The sequence below is a fragment of the Protopterus annectens genome, chromosome 13.part0 (genome assembly GCF_019279795.1).
Source record: "Protopterus annectens isolate FY-2018-M chromosome 13.part0, PAN1.0, whole genome shotgun sequence".
Classification (NCBI taxonomy): domain Eukaryota; kingdom Metazoa; phylum Chordata; order Ceratodontiformes; family Protopteridae; genus Protopterus; species Protopterus annectens.
Window position 1 is genome coordinate 511132995 of NC_056747.1, and position 26934 is coordinate 511159928.

General features: G+C 40.2%; 1 protein-coding gene across 2 annotated transcripts in view; it reads right to left on the reverse strand.

Moving 5' to 3' along the window:
• SH2B2 (SH2B adaptor protein 2) overlaps positions 1-18323 on the reverse strand; it is a 466753-nt gene extending 448430 nt beyond the window's left edge. For both annotated transcript variants that reach the window (XM_044054137.1, XM_044054136.1), the window contains exon 1: positions 17451-18323. In XM_044054137.1, the coding sequence (XP_043910072.1) occupies positions 17451-18299 (849 nt within the window). In that variant the 5' untranslated portion in view covers positions 18300-18323. The remainder of the gene's footprint in view (positions 1-17450) is intronic.
• Between the last annotated feature and the right edge of the window lie 8611 nt (positions 18324-26934).

Genomic DNA, 26934 nt, shown 5'->3' on the forward strand with positions numbered 1-26934 from the left:
AGGAATTGAAGCATGTTTTTGTGTCTCCTATCCCTAAGTTCCACAGAAATTATCCATCCAAATCTGCCTTTACTCGCAGACAGCCTTGCCCTCCTCCCAAAAGGTAAGAAAGATTCTAGGCAGGTTCCTCCTGCTCAGTCTACTCAAGGCTCCTACTACTCAGAAGCCTCCTTTTCAGGATAAGGTAGGTTCTACCTGACAATTTTTCCCCTTTTCTTGAGTCAGGTTCCCTTATCCCTTCTTCTTTCCATGTTTCTTCCCAACTGGTTAAGGTTCACTCAAGACTCTTGGGTTCTGTCCATCATCTATCTATCAGGGATACTTCATGGCATGGAAATCCTCTGGGCATTCCTCAAACTCCTCAGGAACAGTTTCCTTTCTTCCCAAAACTGCTTTAGCACCTTTTGGCACAAGCCATCATTCAAGCTGTGCTCCCTTCCCAGGAAGGGAAAGGGTTTTATTCCAGAATGTTTCAGGTTCCCAGGAAGGATGTCACCTGGAGACCCATTCCAAACCTTTCTCAGCTCAAGACTTTTCTGAAGGTCCCTTCCTTTTGGATATTGTCCCTTTAAAACCCATTTCCACTTCTTCTTCCACAGGCTTTCTTGGTCTCCCTGGACCTGAAGGATGCTTATCTTCCCATCCCAATTCATCCTCTTTTCAGGAAGCTTTTGCATTTCTTTGTCTCTTCCTTATATTTTCAGTTCTCTGCTTTGCCCTTTGGCCTTTCTACTGCCCCAAGGGTATTCACCAAATGCCTTGCTCCTGTGACTGCCTTTTGCAGGATAAGAGGGGTTTAAATCTTTCCTTATCTAGACAACCTACTCATTCAAGCTCCCTCCACAAGGTCTTGTTTCAACACCTCCAGTATACTGTTTGTCCTTTATAAAGTTTGGGTTTACAATACATTTTCAGAAATCACTCCAGATTCCTTCTTAGGATCATGTGCTTCTCAGCTTCAGGATGCAGACCATTCCCAAGGCTCTTTTTCTAATCCCATTATTTTACTTCTTCCTCTAGCATCAATTACTGCCAGGGAATTTCTCAGGGTTCTAGAATCATCCACCATTCCTATGCTACCTCTAGCCAGACATTATATGAGAAAACTACAGTGGTTCTTAAAAACAGTATGGCTCCAACACTGTCAAATATTGGTTTTTCTAGTCCCTTTTCTTCCATCTCTCAAACTCAAGCTTTAGTGGTGGATTCATAAGCTGACTCAGATGCCTCAGACAAGGGGTGGGAAGTCTCCTTTGGTCTCCTCAAGGTTGTGGGTCTCTGGCCTCCTGATCAGAGGTCATACCACATCAACAGAAAGACAACGAGAGATCTCCTTTTCGCCCGTCAGACCTTTCACTCCCTCTTTCTTCCAGGGCTTCTCAAAATCTTCACAGACAATACCACAGTGATGTGGTACATCAACAAGCAAGGGGAGACTCGATCCTAACTTCTTTGCAGACTGGTGCTTCAGGTTTGGGATCTAGCTGTCCAGTATCATGTGACTATTCAGGCTATATATATTCCTTCAAAACAAAATATAGTGGCAGACTCTTTGAGCAGTCCAGTACACAGGGTCACAAATGGCTGCTTCACAAAGATGTGTTTCTGGACATTATCTATCAATGGGATACTCCACAGGTAGAACTTTTTGCCTCCCCATTGAACAGACAACTTCCTCTTTTTTCTAAGTCCTCTGGCCTGGAAGGTGGATGCCCTCTCTTTTTCTTGGAAGGGGAAGCTTCTCTACTCTTCCTCTCCCCTTCCCCTGATTCCAAGGGTCCTATTCAAGATAGAGCAGGACTTTCCCAGAATCTTGTTGGTGACTCCCTGTTATCCCAGACAGCACTGGTTCCCTCTTCTTCTTTACCTAGCCTGGGGCAATCACCGCAAGTTACCTCACAGGGTGAACCTACTTACACAAGGCAAGGGGTCTCTGATCCACTCTCACTTGCCCACTCTTTAATGGACATTGTGAGCGATAGGGTTTTGATCCCTTTTATGCACCTTTATTCCTGAGGGCGTGCTTAGGGTTCTGCAGAAGGCCAGGAAAACTGCTACCAGGAAATCCTATGTTTCCAAATGGAAGAGATTTTCTGTCTGGTGTCTTGGTCATAACCAGGATCCATTTTCTGTGAGGATCCCTCTGGTTCTCCCTTATTTGTGTGAATTGCTCCATGCTGGGTTAGCATATTCTTCTGTTAAAGCTCAGATCTCAACTATTTCTGCTGGTCTGCCATTGACTCCTCCTCTTGCCTCTAGGTTTGAGGTCAAATAATTTCGTAAAGGCATCTTTCACATCAGGAAGCATGTTCCACCTTCCTGGGACCTCAATTTTGTGCTTGAAAAATTGAGCCATGGTCTTTTTGAGCCTGCAGCTTCAGCTTCCTTCCAACACTGTACATAGAAGGCTCCTTACTTCAGCTAAAAGAGTCTCTGAACTCCAGACTCGGATGGCTGTTCCTCCTTTTTTTTTTCCATAGGGAAATGCGGTCTCTTCATACTGATCCTTCTTTTATGCCCGAGGTAGTCAACAAAGTGTCTCATAATCAGTCTATTAATTTGCCCTCCTTTTTTCCTCCTCTGCAGTCTGTTAGCGAGAAGGTTCTTCACACCTTGGATTTGTATAGATAGCACAGACATTATTTGGATAGGACTATGGCTATTCATAAACCTTAGCAACTTTTTATTTATTTTCATCCCAGATCTCTGGGTTTGGCGGTTTCTAAGCAAACCACATCCTCCTGGATCTCTAAGGCCATTACTTTTTGTTATTCATTTCATGGTAAATGTCTTTCTACCACCGTAAAGGCTCATTCTGATGGGACTATTGCTTCCTCAGGTGCTTTTTTCAAATGACTGGATACTAATTCCATCCTTGTGGCTGATACTTGGACCTCGGTCAATAGTTTCACTAAGCATTACAAACTGGATTTTATTTCCAGAGAAAGAGGTGGCTTTGCCAGCACTGTCTTGCATGGGTTTCTTGAGGGCTCCTCTCTGCCTTACTCCTCCCATGTTTCATCTTGAGATTTTCTACTCTCCCTTTTGTAAAGAATACTGCAACAGTGATATGGAAGGACATAGTGCAGTTGCATAAAATCTTACCATAACAGTACATGTCTTTCTCTTCACTGTTGCAGCACTCACTTCCTCTCTCCTTCCCTCTCTGCTCTGCTCATTTCATTCTATCTTCCTGGCCTGGAATTCATTTCCTTTTTCTCCTTCTGGATGCACATGTTCCTCCTGGGGCTATTCAGTTCTGAGGTATGTCCTTACGTACATCACCTTTATGCCCTACCCTTTGAGCAGGGAATATATATGTGACATACAATGTCAAGGCTTTGGTATAGTGTCTGGATGCTGGTCTACCCTTGGCAAAGAATCCCTTTTGTAAAGAATACAGCAACAGTGAAGAGAAGGACATCTATTGTTATGGTAAAATTTTACACAACTGTACTTTCTATATGAAATACAGGATGAGGCAATTATGAGTAGATTGCAAATGCAGAGAAGAGCACTCTCACCAAACATCAACGATTGAAGCTTTATCGTATTTTAGCTTCAGAAATGGGGTCCATTCCTGTTACAGTATTAGAAATCCTAAACACTGAGAAAAATTAAAAAAAAAACATTCAGATGTTTGTCTCCTTCACTAAAAGCCACAGAGGCAAAAAAACAGGTTACTTAAATACCTATCAAAACAGATTTCTAATGGTCTGGCAATTTACTTCCCCCAAGAGGAACTGCAGACTTCAGAGAAGTGTTTTGTTGGAATATTACAGTGGAGTTATGTGTAGTCTAATGGTTATGTATATATGGTATCATCAGTGTGTCTATACCATTGAGAACCATGTAACCATGAAACAGTGGCAGACCACTTTGCAATTAAGCCATGATAAAGGACAGGGATAAAAATTCAAAGGGAGATAATTCCAGGGAGACACAGTCACCATTGCTATTCTGGCCTTGCCATTAATCCATTAAGCTGTTTACTTAACAGCTTAGGCCATGGCTACAATTTGGCTCCTAGAAAACAACAAAGTCTAATGACTTCTCATCTTCTCTTTGTCAATGATTTAAAACTGTATAGCTCAACAGATGAGAAACTGAAAGCACAGCTGCAGGTTGTCAAAACTTTTTTCAGATGATATTGGAATGTCATTTGGGCTTGATAAATATGCAAAAGCAACCTTTAAAAAAAGGAAAACTGCAGCACCAGGAAAACATCACTTTGGGACAAGAATGTCATATAAAAGTACTTGAGCAAGAGGGAGTGTATAAATACTTGGGAATTGATGAAGGATCAGCAATAAAACATGAAAAAATGCAAATAAAACTCAGTAAGGAGTGCTTCAGAAGACTTAAATTAATCCTGAAAACAGCATTGACATCTAGAAACAAGATCCAAGCTATAAATCAATTTGCTCTTCCTATCCTAACTTATAGTTCTGGAGTGATTGACTGGGCCCAAAAAGTGTTGGATAGACTGGATATTAAAACAAGAAGGATGCTTCATGCTTATCAAATGATTTATAAAAATCAGTGTATACCAAGATTATATATTCCCCGTTCCAAAGCAGGGATGAGCCTCCTAGAAATTGATTACATGTATAGATCTGCAATCGTGGGACTCCACACATATTTACTGACCTCACAAGATCCAAATGTAGTGAAAGTTTTGAAACATGAGGAGAATAACTCTAAGATACGTCTCTGCTTAACTTAGCAGAAGCATATCGACATCAAGCAGGAATGGAAATCAAACCAGAAGTAAATAAAAAACAGGCAGCAACTGAATGTGCCAAAAAAACAAAAGGAAAGAATATAAGGTGAAGGACCAGATGAGAAGGCAAGAAATGTGGAAAAAACATTAATATAGTTGCAAGTATAGAAAACTTCTGGAAGAGCCTCATGTTGATCAAGAATGAACCCAGGAATTGGTGAGGAGAGGCGAGTTCAAACCAAGAAATGAAAGGTTAATATTGGCAGCCCAAGATAGTGAGCTACGTACACGCTGGTTTACAAAGTCCATTGAACATGTGGGAGAAACAGACAAAAGTAGGTTTTGTGGAACCGAATTGGAAACAATCATACACCTCATAGCTGGCTGTGACACACCAATGGCAAAAGAACTGTATACTGAAAGTTATAATAATGTGGCGAGACTGATGCACTGGGGGATTGTGCAAACATTATGGTATCGAAGTGGCTGAAAAACACTGGAAACAAGAGTCACAAAACATCACAGAAAATGATGAGGTTTACATCACATGGGATCAGCATTACCAACAGTTCAAAAGATGGATGCTAGTAAACCAGATATAGTGGTCCAAGAAAAGAGGACAAAAGTAGCATTGATCATTGAAATTGCCACACCCAGTGACTGCAGTGTCTTGTGTACAAGAGAGAGACACAAAGTCATAAAATACCAGGATCTGCAGGCAGAAACAAGAGCCATGTGGAAGAAAGATACCCAGACAGTTCTAATAGTAGGAGCAATGGGTCTTATAAAAAAGAATTTACAATCATATTTAGATATGTTAAAAATCCATGTAACCCCATACAAATTGCAGGAGGAGTCATTACTGAGTACATTGCAGGTGCTGCTAAGAGCACCACTGGCTGACATCAAAGAGTGAAACAATACTAATTTCATGAACTTTAATCATACGCTGACTTAGGAATGGGGTCCATTCTCATCATGGTATTATAAACCCAAAAGACTTGGAGAAATTAAAAAAATTGAGAAATCTGACATATATGTCAGATGATAGCCAGTTCCTTATTTGTATGTTCACAAAACAAATATCCAGCCATGAGAGTCAAGAGACAAAGTGAGCTCAGTATTGCTGAGTGGAGAAAAAGAACAATTTCAGAGTTTCTGCAGAACTCCTCGTTACTTCAGAGGTATTATCCTCGAGTGCTGATGCTCTTGTTTGTTTATTATTCTAGTATTGTAGAACTAATGGGTTTTGTGTGAATCAAATCAATTTCCTGGGCTGTCTGTGGAAGAACATGACTAACTGCTGCTAATGTTTCCTTATTATTATGGATTTGCAGAATTAATGTGATTTGTATGAAGCACATTGGGATACTTTAATGTATGAAATATATTGTTTTTATAAAGCAAAGTTGAGATACATTATACAGCCATAATTTGTAACACAAACATACTTATGAAGTGCATACAGAACTGGCGATAACTGCTGGGTGGGGGGGGCTGTCTGTATATGAAATTAACTTGTCAATTGCTCAGTTTAAACAGTCAATAACCTGGCTTTGTAAATCCAGTAAGCATTTGTGTGAAATAAGAAGGGTCACTTTATTACTGCAACCTTTATTATTAATTGTTTTCACAAGTGGATGTCTGAGGTGTACATAGTCAGTAAAACGGCTATAATTCATGGGTGCAGGGCCCATCTCTAGATAAAAGTGTATTACTCCTGTTGTCTGATCATTGTTAATCAGCAGTCAGAATTTGTTTGGCGGTATCTATATTTATGGGAACATGATGGGATTAAGTACTGGGAGTATGGATTGAAGGGACTGTTGTTTTGGCAGTTGGGGATATGTGGGAAGAGAATAAACAGTCGACCCAGTGGTGAGAGATCTGGGTATTCAGATAGATAGTAATCTGAACTTTGACCACCATTTGCCCATGGTGGTAAGGAAATCCTTCTGCGTGGTTCAGCTTATAAGTAAAAGCATGGCGCCCAGATCTAAGGATGTCATACTACCATTGTACTTGTCCCTCATCAGACCAGTAATCGAGTACAATGCACCCTTTGGCATGTACATCACCAGGCACCTGCAACAGTTGGAGCATCCTCAGAGGTTTCTCACCAAAAAAATACAAGGTATAACCAACATGTCATATGCGGAATGATTAAAAGCCCTATCTCTGTATTCAGTTTCCTACAAATTACTGAGGGCTGATCTGTCCCTGGCCTACAAGGCAGCTTCTGATGCAGCACTGATGGAAATGTTGCATATGCACAAAACTAACTGCATGAGGGTTACCTGCTCCAAAGATCTAAGCCTGATCTCTGACATAAATAGATCATGCAGGAGAGACGGATATGTGTCCCAGAGATTGTCCGTCCTCTGGAATAGGCTTCCTATTCACATGAAGAAGAGCACTTCCCTGACCATCTTCAAGCACAGTCTGGACCATTGGTTGGAAAACCACAAGCTCACTCTTGGTGCGGCACACCACCCTCAGGTCAAATTATAACGGAGAGCAATCAGTTTATAGCCAGTATAAAGCAATTAACAAAGAGATACAAAGTAAAACAGGTTACCTGTCATTTCCTAAGGCTAAATAACTAGCATATGCAGTATAGTCTACTGGTCAAAAAAAAAAAGGAACAGTGACCAACTTACTAAGAGGTCCTTAGAGTGCACATACCATTTCACAGAAATTTTCAATTACATAGGAGGCATGTATTTGACTGACTAAAGCTAATACAAAGCAAGGTTCTTCATGTTAAATGTGCTGACATACAATGATGAAATTCTCAGTAAACTTGTAGGAGTAGGGCCTTCTGGCACAGCTCCTGTAGTATCGAGGTCAGATGTAGTGACTGCAGTCTATTATATAACGGCACAATTCTCAGTAAATTTGTAGGATTAGGACCTTTTGGCAGAGCTCCTGCAGTACTGAACTCGAATGTAGTGACCACAGGTTCTGCTCTATGAAGGAAGATAGTGGCTACGTGTCAGGTTTTTACTAATTTTTATCTGATTTTACATAATTACTGTTTAATTCACCAACATTATTTGGTATGGGTCAAAACTGAAAACTGCACTTGAGATCAATGAATGCATACAGTACATTTAACTAACAAATATGGTAAGAAAATAGAAGATTTATCACACAAGACCAATTTCCTATATAACTGAAGCTGTGCCTAAAAGAGAAAACCCAGAATGCATTTTATTCTATTTCTCTGCTCAACCTTTAGACATCAGAATGTCACAACCTTGTTGTAATAATTAAAACATAGACATTGCCTGTTCGATTCTCAGTTAGAGCGTCTTCTGTGTGTCGAAATGTGTGAATGGGCGTTCCTTCGTTGAAGGTTGTGCGTTAGGCCCGGCAAGCCAGCACGTAAAAATCTAGTGCCAATCATTAGCGGACAGGAGTTCCGCTGTGGCGACCCCTAATGGGAAAAGCCGAAAGACACAAACCCTGTACACAAGCCATATAAAAACTTATTATAGCCTAAGAGTTGTTAGAACAGTATACAGGGCCATTTTGCTACAAGCAAGTTCAACGGCAGGATGCTTCCTGCTGCCAGTAGTACAATGTGCCACAGTGATAAATGTTATATAAAGTCAAATGTAAAAGAAAAATAAAATAAAAACTGCTCATTAAGGTACTATATCACAGCAGATCATGTCAGGAACTACAACAGTCTACAGCAAAAAATAATCACTCTCCTTGCATTTTGTTTTATATTATTCCTAATGTGAGCAAATGCTCCTCCAGCTGTTTGAAACAATGATGTTCAAAGGATTTTCACAGACACAGACACACACACACACACACACACACACACACACACACACACACACACACACACACACACACACACACACACAAGCTGTCTCATGTTTGGGTACCTAACTGTTGAGATAAAGCTTCACTAGGCACTAAAAAACCTGAAAGATGTGTATAAAAATTCCATTTGGAGTACCACTACTTACATTTTTTAATGGATCTTTGTGATTCTGTAGCAGAAGTTATGACTTACTTTATGGAGTTAGTCGTGTAACCTTGAGATATTTAGGGATCTACACAGTATTTCCAAACACTCTATATTGAGATGAAAATTGCTTGCTTGTCAACACCTTTCCCTCGCATATTGTTATTTTCATGCATTCACTCTTAAGTATTCCCTTTTCTTCCCAGTCTTAATTTCAAATTACTTTCGCTGTTTTTAAAAACTTCATTCCACCTTTCCTGTCATTACTTTCCTCCACCTTCCTTCTCATACTTGTAGCCATCGTTGTTGCCCCAACCCCAAGTGCAACCTTTTCTTCAGACCCTTAACATTCCTCTGAAGCAACTTTTGATAATGAGTTCTGAATACTGTTAATGTCTTCAATGACTTTCTGTAAGTCTTTAATAAGCTTCTCTTAATATCTTACTCCAATAATCATGTCTTATGTTCCACTAACAAATCACTGCTAAAAATAAACAAAGCCAAGAATACTGCAGGTGACTCACTTTACTCAAATTACATAGCAAGAGTTTGGAATGCACTCAGACTATCAGATCTACAACTAACCCTGCCCACTTAAAAAAAATACGCAAAACCCATTTAACTAACATATGGCTTTGCCCATGCTTCAACCCTGATTAACAATCACTACTTCTTTTAAACATACTACTTTATAGGACTGTCCATCTAAATTCCCCCTATTGCCACTCTGATACTCTATAAACAGCAAAACATTCAAACATGTTCTCTATAATCCTTCTGTCAAAATATCTATAGACAAGGTAAATTTCTATAATTCCATGTATTCTTGCCTTGTTAAATTTTTAATCTCTCTATACAATGAATATTACAATGTATCTATGTATTACTGCTTTGTTAAACTGTGATTATTTACTACTATGTAATTAATGATGTGAAGTTGTTCTATCTCAGTTCATTCTTGCTGATGGGTTCGGAGCCGATCCTCGGCTCCGACTTGGCCAACTGCAAAAGCTCAAGGTCTTCAACCAGCTCAAGGCCAACTTCCTATCCCATGATGAACCCTGATCTTCCTCCAGATCTCGTTTGCTGCTGCAACTTGATCGGATGTTCACCAGCTCTGGCCAGTGAATAACTTTTCTTTTCTTACAAAAAATAGCTGTTATAATAGCTTAAGTGGTTATTTAGTCTTTTAGTCATTTAGATAGATCGTGTAGTCTGTATTTAGATCTTTTACAATATTTAGATTGTATAGTTAGTCATTAAGGCCGTTTTTTTTTTTAGGCCTTCTCTTCTCCCTATCTCTATCTGAGCTAGCTTAACAACATAGAAATGGAATGGGAGTCCTCAGACACCATGGAGCCTGTCCCCAGGAGGCCTAACAAATTAATAACTAGCCCCAAAGACAGACTTGGCCATGTTTTTAGGCCCTTTTTTTCTCTTTATCTTCCATAGATAAGACCGTGTGTTTTATTAGATTATAGCCCTTCCTTTTCACAGGGCACAAAGTTTTTTTCCTTATATTAAATATTACAATAGAGTGTGTTGTGTTAGGTTTTAGCCCTTTTTTTTCAGGGCACATAGTTGTCTTTAATAATAATAATTACAGTAGAACTTAGTTGCCGTGTTTTAAGGCTTTTTTTCTTGACATATTGCATGTGTTATTGTTAAATTACAGCCCTTCTTTTCATACAGGGCAGGTAAATATTTTCTTTGTGAGCTTAATTCTTAAAGCCTTCTTTTTACAAGGCTTTTTTAGCTGGTTTATGTGACTCTTTACTGTTAGAGCCCTCCTTTTTTATAGGGCATTGTTGCTGTGTTTACCATTGTTGTTTTGTTTTTTTTGCCTTTGAAAATGTCTCAGCAGGAGAAGGAGAAAGCCAAGTCTGGCTTCAAAAAATGCCCTAGATGTGGGCAAAAGATGTCCATAACTGATGGACATACGAAATGTGTCTACTGCTTGGGTGAGGTACACCTGCAGGAAAGCTGTGCTATATGCCACTCCTTCAGCATGAAAAAGAAAGCTATTGGATAAAGGTCTGCTGAAATCCTCTTTTCAAGAGTCGCTGGATAAGTCAGCACTCCAAAAAGACAGAACCGAAAAAAAGTCTATCTACATTGAAATCAGCTTCTAGTAAAGCTTCAACATCGGTTCCACAGCCTTCGGAACTGACTGTCATTATAGTTAGGAGCCCGTCCCTGACCTTGGAGCCGGTATCTCTTACCTTAAAGTCCCCTATATTGAAATCAGTGGCTTCATCACATTCTTCACAGGCCTCAAGTAGACTGTCTGATTTGGACCGTGTGATGAAGAAGCTTCTACTACAGCCTTCGGAACTGACTGTCATTATAGTTAGGAGCCCGTCCCTGACCTTGGAGCCGGTATCTCTTACCTTAAAGTCCCCTATATTGCAATCAGTGGCTTCATCACATTCTTCACAGGCCTCAAGTAGACTGTCTGATTTGGACCGTGTGATGAAGAAGCTTCTACACGTACCGGCGCTGTCAAAAATGTTATCGGCACTGACCTCAGGGGCTTCGGAGCCAACCTTAGTTCCTCCTACATCTTCTGTTCCTCCTCCAATCTGCATGGAAGTTTCAGAGCCACAGAGTGCAGAACGGATGATCATGGACCCCTGGGGTCCGACATCTACTCTAGGTTTTTCAGCCCCAACTGCCCTGATGTCTTCAGCGCCGACCAAGGGATCTTGGGGATGACACTCACCGGTCGGGTTCGGGGAGGATAGTAGGACTGACTTGTCAGTGCTGACTTTACCTCTCGGGGCTTCTGCTCAAGTAAGTTCGGCCCTGACCTCTGATTCGGAGCCCTCTGTACTGGCGCAGATGGTTTCCATCGAATCTTCGGATCAGAGGGATTTCTCTCGTCGGGACCGAGGGGCCTTTCAAGGCTATGAGGAGGGCTTTGTCCGCCCCAATGACCACTCCATCAGTTCGAACACCTCCCTCCCTGAAAGCACCGGTGTCTGCCTCTTCATCACACGTTCAACTGAAGCGTAGGGATCCTGAGCCTCAGAAAGCTCCATTGGGTGAGCCATGTTCTTCCGAGACCTCTCCAGAAGCCCACTGAAGTGCCTAGGAAGAGACTCTGCAAGAGGAAGCATCTGGACTCCCCACAGGAGTCAGTCCCTTTGGATATTGACTTAGATGAGACAGAAGGGTCCCCACAGTCACCCTCAGAAGATATCTCCTTTGCAGATATCTTAGAGATTCTTAAACAGAGGGGTGACTGGAAATCCCTTAACCATTCTGATGATGAGTCAGTCCTCCTGAAGGCTTTTGGGTCTCAACCTTCCACCTCTTGGGTGTCTCCACCCTTCAATGAGTTGCTTGTATTACTCACTCGAAGGGTATGGGAGTCCCCAGACACCATGGAGCCTGTCCCCAGGAGGCCTAACAAATTAATAACTAGCCCCAAAGGCAGGCTTTACCTTACTAAGGGAGTACCTGTTGATGCTATGGTGGTGGCAGCAGCCACCAAGAAGGAATTATTGGAGACTTCTTCATCTGTTCATCCTCCTAATAGAGAATCTAGGATTTTGAACGGATACGGGAAGCGTATGTTTAGTTCAGCTGCCTTTGTCCTTCAATCGCTGAACTACCTCACACATTTTACTAGGTTACAAAGGGATCTCCTGAAGGAGCTAGGAGACAGCCTGCAGGGTTCAGTAGCTGCGGGAGTTTTGGACAAGGTAACTTCCCAGCTCTCCACTCTTAATTCAATACTGAACTCTTCCATGCATCTGTTGTCATATGCAGCTGATGGTATGAGCAGAGCAGCAGGTACAGGAATTGCTCTCAGGAGACACTTGTGTTCCTTTGCGGAACCCTTTAAGTCTTCCTTCATTAACACCCCCTTTGACGGTTCATCCCTTTTCGGACCTAAGGTAAAGGAAACTCTTACCAGGAGTGAAAAAGATGGAAAGATCTTGTCTGCCATCGGAGTACATTTTTCTACCCCGAATAGACCTTACCCCAAAGGGAGGGAAGGTGGAAAGATATGGTTACATAAATCTCAAGGATATTTCCAGAACATTTGTGGTGAAACCCCTTCTAGAGGCAGAAGAGGGGGTAATAATGGAAGATGTCACCCATGCGGCAGAGGGGGCCCACAGAACCAGGGCGACAGAGATCAGTTCTTTGGCAAGCCCTATCAGTGCTCCAGAGAGGAGGCCTGGCTGTTCATCTCTGGAGGCAGTCAGGGGACACCTATCTTTGTACCTAGACGCTGGCTAAAAATAACAAAAGACAGCTGAGTACAAAGCATTATATCCAGAGGATACTCAATTCCCTTTGCCAGTCCATCCCCTCTAGTAAAGAAAATCCCAGATGTTCCACCCAGTCACACGACCAAGCAGCCTTAGAGGTCCAAAGGTTGCTGGATAAAACAGTCAACCAGCCAGTCCCAGCAGACCAGAGAGGATCCGGAACTTACTCAAGGGTCTTTTTAGTTCCAAAGAAAACAGGGGACTGGAGACCTATTCTGGACCTAAGCAGACTAAACAAGTCAGTAAAAAAGACGAAGTGCTGGACGGTCACGATTCAGTCAATACTTCCCTTTCTGGGGAAAGACAACTGGAAGTGCTCTATAGATTTTCAGGATGCATACTACCACAAAAATGGACAGACCATCCAGGGATCATCTACGCTTCCATCTGGGAGCCAGCCACTATCAATTTCATGCTCTGCCCTTTGGTCTCACTACAGCCCCCAGAGTGTTCACCAAATGTATGGCAGTAGTCACCGCTCACCTGAGATAGTTGAGATTACAGGTGTTTCCATATCTAGATGACTGGCTCCTTACTGCACCACCAAGCATCAACTTATTCATTTGAGGGACATAACCTTAAATTTCTGCAATCAATTGGGGATTACCATCAACTCATAAAATTCTGCCTTATTGCCATCGCAACTGTCTTTATAGGAGCAGAACTAAACACAGTTTCAATGACATCAAGTCTTCCTCCAGGATGAATTTGTTTCTTACAAAAGCAAATATTAGACCTGCTTCCAAGGAAAAAAGCCCCAGTCTCAGTGGTACTCAAATTGCTAGGATCGATGGCGGTAGCAATCATCATCATTCCCCTTGCTCGAATGCACATGAGAGTTCTTCAATGGCTCCTATTCTCTCAATGGTCCTTTCAGGAACTTCCAATGTCACACCAAATTATCATAACGAATACGTGCAAGAAGGGCCTTCAATGGTGGCTGATGTCTCAACATGTATCTCGGGGACGTTCATTCATTCTACCCAATCCCATAGCCACGTGACCATGGATGCTTCCTTGATAGGATGGAGGGGGGGCATTATCAGGGAAGAACAGCCCAAGGCACGTGAAAGAAACACGAGGCTCATCTGCATATAAATGTTCTGGAGATGAGAGCGGTACTTCTAGCTTTGCAGTCCTTTCAAGACTCTCTACCTCCGGGAACAATTGCAATTCAGACAGAACATGTCAGTGGTCTGGTACATCAACAAACAATGAGGAACCAAATCTTACCCTCTGTGTCACGAGGCCATGAGAGTATGGCAGCGGGAAAGCTCCACCCAGCGCTTTCTGATAGCAACGCACATCCCGGGGAAATCCAATGTGATAGCAGACAAGCTAAGCAGGGCAATTCTACTGCCTCATGAGTGGTCCCTAAAGAAACAAGTAGCGGAACGGACATTCCGCAGATGGGGCCAGCCTTGCTGCAATCTCTTTGCAACCCCAACAGATACGAAATGCAGCAGCTACTTTGCCCTCACTCCCACGCCGGGGGATGCCCCAAGGGATGCACTGGTGCACAATTGGCTTCTGGGTCTCCTTTATGCATTTCCTCCCTTCCCTCTGACTCCCAAAGTATTACAGAAAGCAAAAATTCTGGGAAGGACCATGATCTTAATAGCCCCTTACTGGCCTCGGCAAATTTGTTTCCCCTTCCTCCAGCCTCATCTGTTGGAAGAACCCTGGAACCTGGACACATTTCTGGATCTGTTGACCCATTCATCAGGGGCTCTTCATCCTTCTCTTCATTCCCTCAAACTGACAGCTTGGCTGCTCCAATTCCCACAGTAGCCAGGATTTAAAACCTCGCAACTGAGGCCCAACATATTATACCATCCTTTCATAAATCATCCACCAGAAAGTTATATCTTAGCAAATGGAAGAGATTTTCTTTATGGGCATCTCAGAACAATATTGATCCTTATCTAGCTCTGTTCCCATCCATATTGGAATTTCTAACTAAACTTTTCAATGAAAGAGCTGCTGCAGCTACCATCAGAGTTCAATTAGCAGCAATCTCAAACTTTCATCTTGGCTTCCAAGGCTCCAATGTCATGTCGCATTAACTCTCTAAAGCCTTTCTTAAAGGTGCCATTCATTTGAGGCCACCAATCAGAGCTCCAGTCATGCCATGGAATCTAAATTTTGTTCTCTCCAGAATCACATTACCTCCTTTTGAACCAGCCTCGCCCTGTTCTTTGAAATTCCTTTCACGGAAGACTATTTTTCTGATAGCCATCACTTCTGCTCGAAGGATTTCTGAGTTGCAGGCCTTGACCATCAAACCTCCTTATCTGATTTTCCATAATGACAGAGTTTTGCTCAAAACTAATCCATCCTTTTTACAAAAAGTTTGTTCAGAGACACATCTTAACCAATCCATTGAGTTGCCAGTCTTCTTTCCTCAATACACAAATAGGATGGAACACATGCTGCATAAACTTGATGTTCATAGACAACTTCGATTTTATCTAGATAGGACAAAACAATTCAGATCAATGGATCAGCTCTTTGTTTCCTTTTCAGAGTCAAAAAAGGGTGCCCCAGTGACAAAAGTAACCTTGTCAAGATGGCTATCAGATTGCATTTCCTTCATTTATAATTCAGAAAATGCTCTTGCAACAAAAAATAAAGGCCTACTCTACTAGAGCTGTTTCAACCTCATTAGCCTTTTCTGCAAGGTTACCATTAGATTCTATTTGTGTCAAGACCTCATACCTTTATCACTCATTACAAAGTAGACAAGGTCTCCAGGGACAGGACCTCCTTTGGTTCCACAGTTCTGAGGAATATTCTCCCGTGAGCCACCTAAGAAAGATGGTGCTTGGGACACTACCCATCAGTAAGAATGAATGGCGAGATAGAACAACTTCACATAAAGAAATTATGTACTCACCATAACATTCCATGCGAGTTGTTCATCTCACCTTCATTCTTATGTCCCACCCCCCAACCCCCATCCAGTCTACTTGAGGCCCGGTCACCTTTCTTATATGGTGCACTGTCTCTTATCAAGCTCTCTGAGTGGCATATTTATACTACTAGGTAGTCAGACAGCAAACAAGATCTGAGGGAAGATCAGGGTGCATCATGGGATAGGGAGTTGCCCTCAAGCTGGTTGAAGACCTTGAGCTTTTGCAGTTGGCCGAGTCAGAGCTGAGGATCGGCTCCGAACCCATCAGTATGAATGAAGGCGAGATGAACAACTCACATGGAACATTATGATGAGTACATAACTTTGTTTTTTCTCTCTTTGTACCATATCTATGTAACATTTTGTGTTGCGTTTGTGGAGCTTTTCTCCCTGGGCCTCCACAGAAAATGGGTACCTGCCCAGTCGGACTAAAGTCCGGGTAAAGAAATGCCAAATAAATAAAAAAATAAATCTTTTGTCTTAATGAAGATTTCTAACTTACCCCATCTTGCTACCCTCACACTGATATCTTGCATACATCTACCTTATTTCTTTAATTCACAAAAGCCACTTTTATTTTTTGCGTTACACCAATGTCTTTGCTCCGTTATCCACATTCATGAAACATACCTGACATAAAAATACTTCCTACAATACCGAAACGAGTAAGATGGCAATGAGCAAACCTCACTATGTTAAAAAAAGTCCTAACACACTCACTTGTGTCTTTCGGCTTTTCCCGGTTAGAGGTTGCCACAGTGGAACTCCGGTCCCCTAATGATTGGCAGTAGATTTTTATGTACCGAGTTGCCGGCTCTGATGCACAATCTTCAACAAAGATACGCCCATTCACGCATGTCTCCACACAGACGATGCTCTAGCTGAGAATCGAACAGGACAACATCTTACTGTGAGGCGACAACGCTACCGCAGCACCACCACCACAGTCCTAACACACTCACTAACAGATGTAATTAAGGAAACCCGTCATAGAAATCTTCCTTCAAGAAAATCACCAGCTTATTGTTAAACAACCAAAAGAAGCACTTTCACGTCTAATATCACTTCAACTTGAAAATTTGTCTTACAAGGACCACGACACTTAACAGAGAGAATATGTTATGTAATTAGAAATGTTACCAGTATTACTGAACCTGCTTACATAACACAAAAACCTCACAAACAACATAGAAGGCCTGAATGAAACTGCAGTATTTTCTAACCTGAAACGTTTTGCATCATTAGCTCTTACAGTGTACTAAACTGAAGACAGAAAGTTTACACATCATACTTAGGCAGTCTCATTTGCATTCAAATTTAGGTTATTGATAGTGGGATAAGAAAATCAGAGAAAGAGACGAGGAGAGGCTTTTTTGTAATATTGGCAAACTATACAGGAAAATAGAAAATACTCTGATGAAACTTATTTTTGAAATGAAAAAAAAAAATTGCACTGTCTTTAAATATCTGAGTTCTAGTAATTGACCTGCAACGTGTTTACAGCAAAGATGTCAATAATTAATTTTCTTTAGCCTTAAAGCTTACCTTTGGGGGCACATAAAACTCCAAAATGAACCTTTCACCCTCCATTTTCACAGCTTTTCGCAGCAACAGTCTGCATTTCTGCCACTGAGCACTTCCTACACAGTTTGTGTCATCTGCTACCATATAACGAAGAGTCCCTTCCCTTTGAATATCTAGCTGTTCTATTTTTGTTGACGGTGTCTTTGTTGACAGGCGCAACTTGTATGTCCATCTTTCCTTGGTATCACTGTGCTCCTTACTCCCTGATGAAGAATGTTCTGTTTCTGATCTCCTACCCTGGCCATCTGGTACTGGTTCTGGTGAAGACTTCCTGTGCAAAATCTCCTTCACCCCATCCACAACACAAAGGCTCATGTTCCTTAAAGAGAACCCCTTCTTAAATTTTGGCTTAGAAGAATGGACTGACACATCTTCAGAACTTCGAGAATGGCCATAAGAGGACACTCTTTGTGCCCTGGCCTGAGTCTGAGAGTATCGTGTTGGGATCACAGGGTTGTCCATACTGTCCAAAGACTCTGTAGAAGTTCCTTCTTTTCTAGGAAGTATGTCCCGACCGTAAGGTACCCGGCAGTTCTGAAGACCTACAAACGGAACAATATTACATTTGGAAGGGGAGTCAGACATATAGGATCTGCTAACTTCAGCAGTGAAGAAATCCAAGAAGTGTGCAGTAAAATGTTTAGAAAAAGAAGTCTCTGCCCCTGGTATGTCGTAATTTGGGTTTTCCCTCAAAAACTGGCGGAACTTCTGGGCAAAGTCAACAGCAGCTGCTTGAGCATGAAGTTCACAAAACTCTTTCCAGTCAGGAAGCTGGGAAGAGGTTTCCTGGCAGTAGACATCACCATTCATGGCTGTTCCATTCCAGCACCTGATAAACTGAAAAAGAGTTAATATAAATTAGTTTCCAAATAAATTTATTAACATAAAAGCATACTTTTGCTCACTCAAGGTAATTTATCATGCAAAGTGTTACATTCCTTTAGCATTCTCTGTACTATATTTCCTGAAAATATATCACTTATCGGATCAATGATGTTGCCTGCATAACAAAATCTACAATGCATATTTTATTCATAAGGAAAAAATATATGTGTTTATAAAATATTTTAGTGCCACTGCAAACACACAAATTCAAAATGAAAACTGAAGATGAATCCAATGTTTTAGATTTAGACGAATCACAGCAGCAAAACATAACACATTCATCCATTTGGCAAGTCCGTAGAGAATTATTTTATAGCTAACGAAATGGCAAGAAGTTGTTCTGCTTCTGACACTTTGGTATGGCTTTAATTGATGTGTGGCAGAGAGCCCCATTTGTGTGTATATTAAAAAGGTATGTGGCACCAAATATTATAATTTATATGCTGAAAGTCAAGCAAAAGGCCAGAGACAGATATCTGGTCACGTTATTAAGACCTCAATGTAGCAGACCTGCCACACAGGCCACCTTGCCAAACACATGGTGTTAGTATTTCTGAGCTGATGAAACCCACTATGGCAAAGACCAAACTGCAGACAAACTGAAATTAGCCATGAAATGTTCAGCATCCTGGACAAGAAGTATATTACAGGGTAGTGCATGGTCTTTGGGCTGGTTTTGAGCACAATGGATTTTTTTTAATAGAAATTGGTAGCTCAGAGGTATCTGACCAAATGGCAATAGCCTAGATCGTTGGTAGCAGGATATCCCATAACTATATAATAAACTCAGATAAAAACACTCAAGATGAAAAAAACAAAAAAAGAACACTGCCACAAATCCACTAAAACCTCAGTGTAGGACAGTACAATTATCTTTACAAATCCACTAAAGCCAGCGTGAGTCTTGCAGTGAAAAATGTTTTCTGGTAACTCAGCCTTTGGCCTTCAAAGGAACCCCATATCTCATATCATATAGTTATCCCCTAAATATAGACAGATTTAATTCCTAAAGGTTGTGCTTTAGAGAGTTAGGAAGTACATGGTAGGGTTAAAATTTCATCCCATATGTTCCAAGATATACTTCATAAAAGCCTTTGTTAAAAAAATATATGCTGGGCTGGAATTACTGCTCGAAGTCTGTGACTCAGTACTTTGAAAGACTCATGACAGGAAAAACATCCAACATAATGATTTATGAGTTTTGAAAAGATAATGATGAAAGTGAACTGATACCATCTGGATTAGGAACAGGACAATGTTTTTATGTTTCAAAAGAATGATACTTATGTGACAGTGAAACTGGGAACACATCTTAGACATCTCGATGTCTTGTACTGCCCCAGCAAAGTTACATGCATTACTGACGGTCAGTAAGTAAAGAAACATCTATCTAGGCAATACGCTATGATTACTTGGAGACTCTATAAATGGAGATAAATAGCATATCACAGCTAGAGCAAAGGCCTATAAAAGTGTACAGTCAATGTTTATAGAGCAATTTTGGGCAGGATTACTGCTACAATATGGTCAAATTACACACACACAAATACAGAGAAAGCCCTCTACTTAGGCACTATTATGACATGGAACATTTTCAGTCCATGAGGCAGCATTATAAGGATCTGTAATGAAATCACTGTAAGAAGCAAACTGCTGGACATTCTGTCTCCCATCTGGCTTGATGAAAGGATACCTCTGATTTTACTTACACATTTGGCACTTTCAGTTCCTAAGTGGACTTTCCTTTTCCTATCAATTTTAGTCAATGATCTCTAAACCTGTTGCAGATATTTTAACAGAAGAGCAGTGTATAATGAACTTCTGGTTTCTTTACACTAAAACCAGTACTGCTACATATTTCACTCAAAAACTCCTTTTGAGTTAAGCCACTCAGAACTTACCCAAAATGTCCAAAATTAATCATTTACAAATAATTTAAATGCTAATTGTTGTTACTACTGTTGCTCTTATAAAACACTTTTTATATACATACATATATGAAGCTGTATTACAATGTCTAAAATGTATGTGTGTGCCTTATTGCTGACCCTGACAGCCAACAGCCCCCTAACTTTTTGCAGTAAGCTTCAGACGGCTATATCAGTCTACGAATAAAAATAAATATAACCACAGTTCTAAATTAGCTAAAAGGAAACTTTACTGTGCTGCTATAAATGAAAGATAAAAGCTTTCATCTATTAAACTATTTTGTAGAGCTGTAGACTTCAACGAAAAACTTGGAGTCAGTTGGGAAGGCCATCATTATGGCAGCCATCATTGGTGGCTTGTATTTTTTTATTTTTTTTTGCCCTAACATTCCTGCGCACACTCAGCTAGTGTGAGGGGAGGGGATTTGCAATACACCAATCATGAAAGTCACTGTCCTCATTTCCACAATGTTTGTTTCCTCCTTCCAGTCCTGCCCACCACCCCTAAAGCAGGAGAAGTTGTCTCCCCTACTGGTCTCCAGCAGAAAAACTGTACTTACCTAGCAGGAGACAAGTGGTGATGTGGTAGTACTTGATGTGATTACTTTTAATTACGTTACTGTTTCTTATCTGAACAAATAATCATTTTAACATGCATCTTGTTGGTAATATTTTTATTAGCACAGTTAACCAGTCCTTATAAAAATACTCATGCAAGAAATCTCATAAGGGTGCACTATTTCAAGTATAACAGTATGCCACGTGAATAACTTGGATGACATTTCACATTGTTAAATCTCGGTTCATGAACAATAAACATTCTACTTCTCATATGTATTTCCCATGATGGAATACAATCCCCTCCTTCCCATAACAGCAAATAAGTAAAACACTCAAACAGATGTTTCCTCCTCCTTTTCACCACAGAGATAACACACCAAATCTACTGTTCGCCTGTCCCTAATAAACTGATCACAGCCTCATCAGTTACCCTGCATATTCTAGCCTTGAACCCCTGTATGTGCTTTGAAGCCTCCCCTATTATCTCCTATTATTCACAGGTGTATAAAAAACAGTTAATTCCATCCCTACTACTAAATCTCATTGTACCCCATTGTACTGAATATTATTAATTTCCTCCAGTCACAGTAAAGGGATTCCACTTTATCACTTTACTTATGCACAGGACTATCTTTTTTAAAAACTTTAGTAACTTTTCTTTTGAAGCACACCCACTTCCTACCTTCCCCCTCATCTAGTTACTCTTTATTCTACCTTTGATCACCAGAGTTATAACGGTTTTCATTGCCTGATTCAAAAGAGTTCACATACACTATCCATCAAATGAATAAAGATCATGACAACACCACTACTTTCATTAAGATTTTCCCAATTTCCCCTATAGGCTCTCCCCCAAACAGCTTTCGTCAACTGGAATTCCCAAAACACAACTTTAATCCCAAAAGCGAAAAAAGCATTGGTACCACAATGCATACGAGGCAGACTTCTTCTTTTAAAATCCACAAAGTTTATTGACAAGCGGTACTTTTTTTACCAACTTCTTTTAAAAAACAAATGAGCGTAAAACACACTTGGCGTTTTTCGTTCGAATCAGTATCCGAACTTCTTCAGACAAACACTGACACTTCCAATACGCATGTTTAAATAATTCATTGTGGCATAATTACATTATTTAGTCAATTAGGTAAATCCACTAACAGTTAAAGATACAACATCCAAGTTACACTAAGAGAATATTAGGATTTAAGGTTTTTATATACAAAATGTGGATATTAACTGTTTTTATAACAATATGGTTTAACACTAATTAAATGATGTAGAAACAACACATATTTGAAATAACGGCTTGAGAATATGTGGTACATAAGAATTGGATGTTGTATCTTTAACTGTTAGTGGATTTACCTAATTGACTAAATAATGTAATTATGCCACAATGAATTATTTAAACATGCATATTGGAAGTGTCAGTGTTTGTCTGAAGAAGTTCGGATACTGATTCGAACGAAAAACGCCAAGTGTGTTTTACGCTCATTTGTTTTTAAAAGAAGTTGTTAAAAAAAGTACCGCTTGTCAATAAACTTCGTGGATTTTAAAAGAAGAAGTCTGCCTCGTATGCATTGTGGTACCAATGCTTTTTTCGCTTTTGTTTTGAGTCGTGTAGAAAAAAGTTTGGTTACTGGTATAACTTTAATTCCCACTTCCTCTTCTCCACACAACCAAGAGTTACTAATATATTTCATCTCTTTCTCTTAAATATAACAGGAACTTAAAAAACTCCTATGCAGGATACATGGCCATTGATTCCACATGCTATGCAATCTTATTAACAGTCTAAGCCTTTCCCAGATATTTTTTCATTCCATTTTATCCTGCTATACAACCTCCTCTCTCCTACTTCTTTTGCATCAGCCTAAAAACTGCCTGGATTATCTTTCTCTCTGTATTCACATACATCAACCCCTTATTTTCCCTTTCTTAAGTTAGTGCAAAGTACTTCATGGGGCAAGTCAATGCCCACACTGCAGGAGTCTTCTTTCTCCTAAGAGAAATGCAACCATCTCTCATGTACTAGTAATGGCCAGAGGCAGCTCATAAGTTCATACATGCTTTACCCCATGCATGGGTCCCCTCAAATTATCTATGGTATGGTATGATTCCACTTATTCTCACTAGGGGTGTATATATATATATATATATATATATATATATATATATATATATATATATATATATATATATATAATCAACCAGGGGATTGGGTAAGGCCAGTTTAAAACCAAATGGGATGGGCTAATTCAAGCATCAAAAGGGAAGTTGGTTTTGCTTAAAATGGCACACAAGGGCAGCTAACCTAGTACTTACTTATTAACCAATGTAACTGCAGGTAATGCCACACCTTATTTCAGCTACTCCTTCAGTTTCTCTCATATTCTAAATAATTCATGATGATAAGTATAGTAAAGTTGCTATGAGTCTGTGAATATATTTGCAAATATGGTATATCACTGCCATTTTAAGATAAATGTATAGCACTGCCATTTGAAGGAATAATTTATTCTATAATTCTTTGATTCTAGTGCCAGTTGCCAGTGTACTTGTGATGCATGAACTGTTAACATCATTCTCAGTGTGCTGCCACTTTGTACAGAATAAAGGCTACCATTTTTTATAGAAATGCTCATGTATTCTGACGTTATTAACACTGCCATTCAAGATTACTAGATAACCAGAGGTGCAAGTCAATACAGCACTCAACTTTATTTTTCCTTTACCTCATGTCTCAATTAGATGTGACTTGTAATAATCCCCATCCTTTCTATTTAGCAACTGCACAATGTCTTACCATCTTCTGACAGATGTTCTTACTCAACTGTTCTCTCTGTACTGGAATTCCCCATGTTGCATTTGTCTATCATGTAGTGATAGTCTGAAGCTGCTTCAGAAACACACTTTCTTGGACATGCAATCCCCTTTCATAGTGACCCAGGTGCAATGCCTGGTTAAGTGACTTGCTCAAGGTCACAAAGTTGGTAAGTGAAGGCTGAGGGAATCAAACCCTGTACCATATAAACTCTAGCTTGTAACCATAACCTCTGCACCAACCGACAGTCTTAAGTGATGATAACCAGAGTATAACTATACCAGTGCTGGAGATATCACCCACCCCATTCTATCCTTACATACAGTTTAGCTCTCAGTTTTCTCTTTTGTTTTCCACACTGCCTTTCTATATTGAGACCACACTAGCTCAATGTGGGGGCCTTCCAGGTTAGGTGGCAAATGCTGAATCATGTGCAGTGTTAAAGGTGCCACTATTATGGGAATTCACTCTGCCCTGAAGAGTGTTGCCCTTCAGCTCCCCTTTGACCAGTTGATCCTGAATTCTCCCTTCTAGCCTAAGCACATTCTTCAATATCATGTCTTTATTTGCTTACTGTTTAATAACCAAGTAGGTGGGCTGGTAGAGAGTCCCTTTTCAGCTGTAACCCGGGAAAAGAGGCAAAAAATAATGAAAACAAAGAAAAGGTGAACAGTGGACATATTAGAGAGCTTTGCAGTTTAAATAAGTCATACAGTTCAAACTATTATAGAGATTGCAAATTTAAATAAGACGCAATGAATTCAGAATACCTGATTCAGCAATTGAATGGATGAATTGCATTATGAATGGTGAAAATGGATCCTGACAGTAAGCTTATATAACAAAGCTATTTCATAATACAAGTACAATTGGCCAGATCTGTACATATGAAAAAAATACAGATAGTAGTATGGAAAGAATATAAGGAGTTCAGTGGAAAGAGGCAACACTAAATGAGTTGGTGAGAGCTGTTTTTTTGGGTTCCTATTACGTGATCGAAGTTTTCCAACTTCGAACATCATATGGTCGAACCCATATGTTCGAAGTTGTAAAACTTTGAATACTTAAAAATAAAAAAAAGAAAAAAGAAAAAACTTACCTGTTTTAAGTAGGGGGGCAAGCCCCCTCTGCACCCCCCGCTATTTAAATATACCAACTCCGAGATTGCACTACAGTGTAGTAAATGGAAATCTTCCCTTTCCACACTGTACTGCATTATATTGTGGTCTCGGAGTTGGTATATTAAAAGAACGGGGGGTGGGGGGGTGCAGGGGGGCTTGCCCCCCCTTGCTTAAAACAGTCAGGTACGTTTTTTCTTTTTCTTTAATGTTTTCGAAGTTTTACAACTTCGAACATATGGGTTCGACCATATGGTGTTCGAAGTTGTAAAACTTCGACAACGTAATGGAAACCCATTTTTTTTTATTTAAACATTATCCATAGAGCATTTAGAGGATACTTCCTTGAAGAGATGTTCAGAAAGAGTATTTTTGGTTTTGTCTTATCTTTATTACTCTCTCAGATTGGGAAAACACTTGAATGCTTTCCGAAAAATGATCTTCTAGCCATTGAAAGAAATAAGTATTCTGTTTTTATTGCTCTTTATCAGATTGTCTCCATGGAGACATGAGAACCAGACACAAGAGTTGCTTCTACAAGACCTCATTTATTTACTAGACAATGTTCTGTTTTGAACGCTGACAGACGTCTTACATCTTATTTCTACTGGGAGCTTATTTCAGAGAGCTGGACTAGTTCTGGTTGAGGTTCTCAATTCTAGCCTCTAGTCCTAAATACACTAGTCCACAACCTTTTTCTTTCTGTTACATTTCAGATTTGAAACACTCCCAAACTTCCTGAAAACTTCAGCGCTATCTCTAGGGATGGATTCAAATTTTCTACTGTCAAAATACAGTAATCTGTGAAAAGTCAACGACTATGCTTTATCTAGACTTGTGTTTTCCCCTCCCTTGTTTGACTTCTGATGTATCTTGCCAGCTCATCTATTACTGAAATAAATAAACACGATCTCTAAACCTTTAACCATTTATAAACCAATTAAAAACTGCCATACCATTAACTTCCTTGATGTTCCTAATTTTATTACACTATATTGGTGTGAAAATGTCATTCTTCCACACAAAATAATGGCCAATGCATGACTAGTTTCTTACTCTGTGCAATATGTATATGTTCTAAGAAAGTGTTCTTATAAGTTCTGCTTTTGGATAATAACAATATGCACTGCTGTTACTATATATATGGACTGCCACTGTGTACTATCGCTTGTCTATATATTGTCTTAGCCCAATTGCTCATGTTGTGGCTGAAGGTGGGCTTTGGACTACTTCTCTTAACCAATGAACAACTATAAATAAGAAAATAAATAAATCCAGAGAGAGAGGGAACAACAACCCCCAGCTTGATTCCCATTTTTAGGCCAGCTCCTCTAACTGGCAATTAGAATACACAGCATGTAGCTATCCTCTAAATTCCTATTAAACCCTCCTCTCTGCATTTGTTCCCTTAGGAAGGATGGCATGTTTCTTGTTTTGTAAGTTTTGCATACCACTGGTTATTTTTGCATTTGATTGACATGTGCTATATTGAAAATCGAACATCACAGCTGTGTCCTGGTTTCTCCTGGGATTTCAGAAATTCTGGGTCCAGGGATGGCAAAGTAGTGTACTGCTGAGGAGCCCTGCTGTGCAACAAGAGGAATACCTGGTACCAGTGTAATATGCTGATTATCACTACACACACAGACATGCACACACACACACACACACACACACACACACACACACACACACACACACACACACACGCGCAAAACACAGATGCACATGCACACACACAACACAGATGCACATGCACACACACAACACAGATGCACATGCACACACACAACACAGATGCACACGCACACACACAACACAGATGCACACGCACGCGCACACACACATATGGGTGCCATTTATTTCACAGATTGCCTGTTTGTCAAAAGCAGTAATCTAAGATCCTGGTTTAAAAGGATCACTATTTTACTTAGACATGTGCTCAGATAAGGGGCGACTGAGATATAGTGCGAATTATCTGCTCTTTTTCCCCCACTGTTCTGTGATTCCAAAGTTAGTTATATTATGTTAGTTATAACAATGTCCTTCTACATTTACAAGGGAATTATACCTTCAGTTTCTATCCAAATGGACATGCAACTGTTCCGCTACTCACTCTGCCATCACTT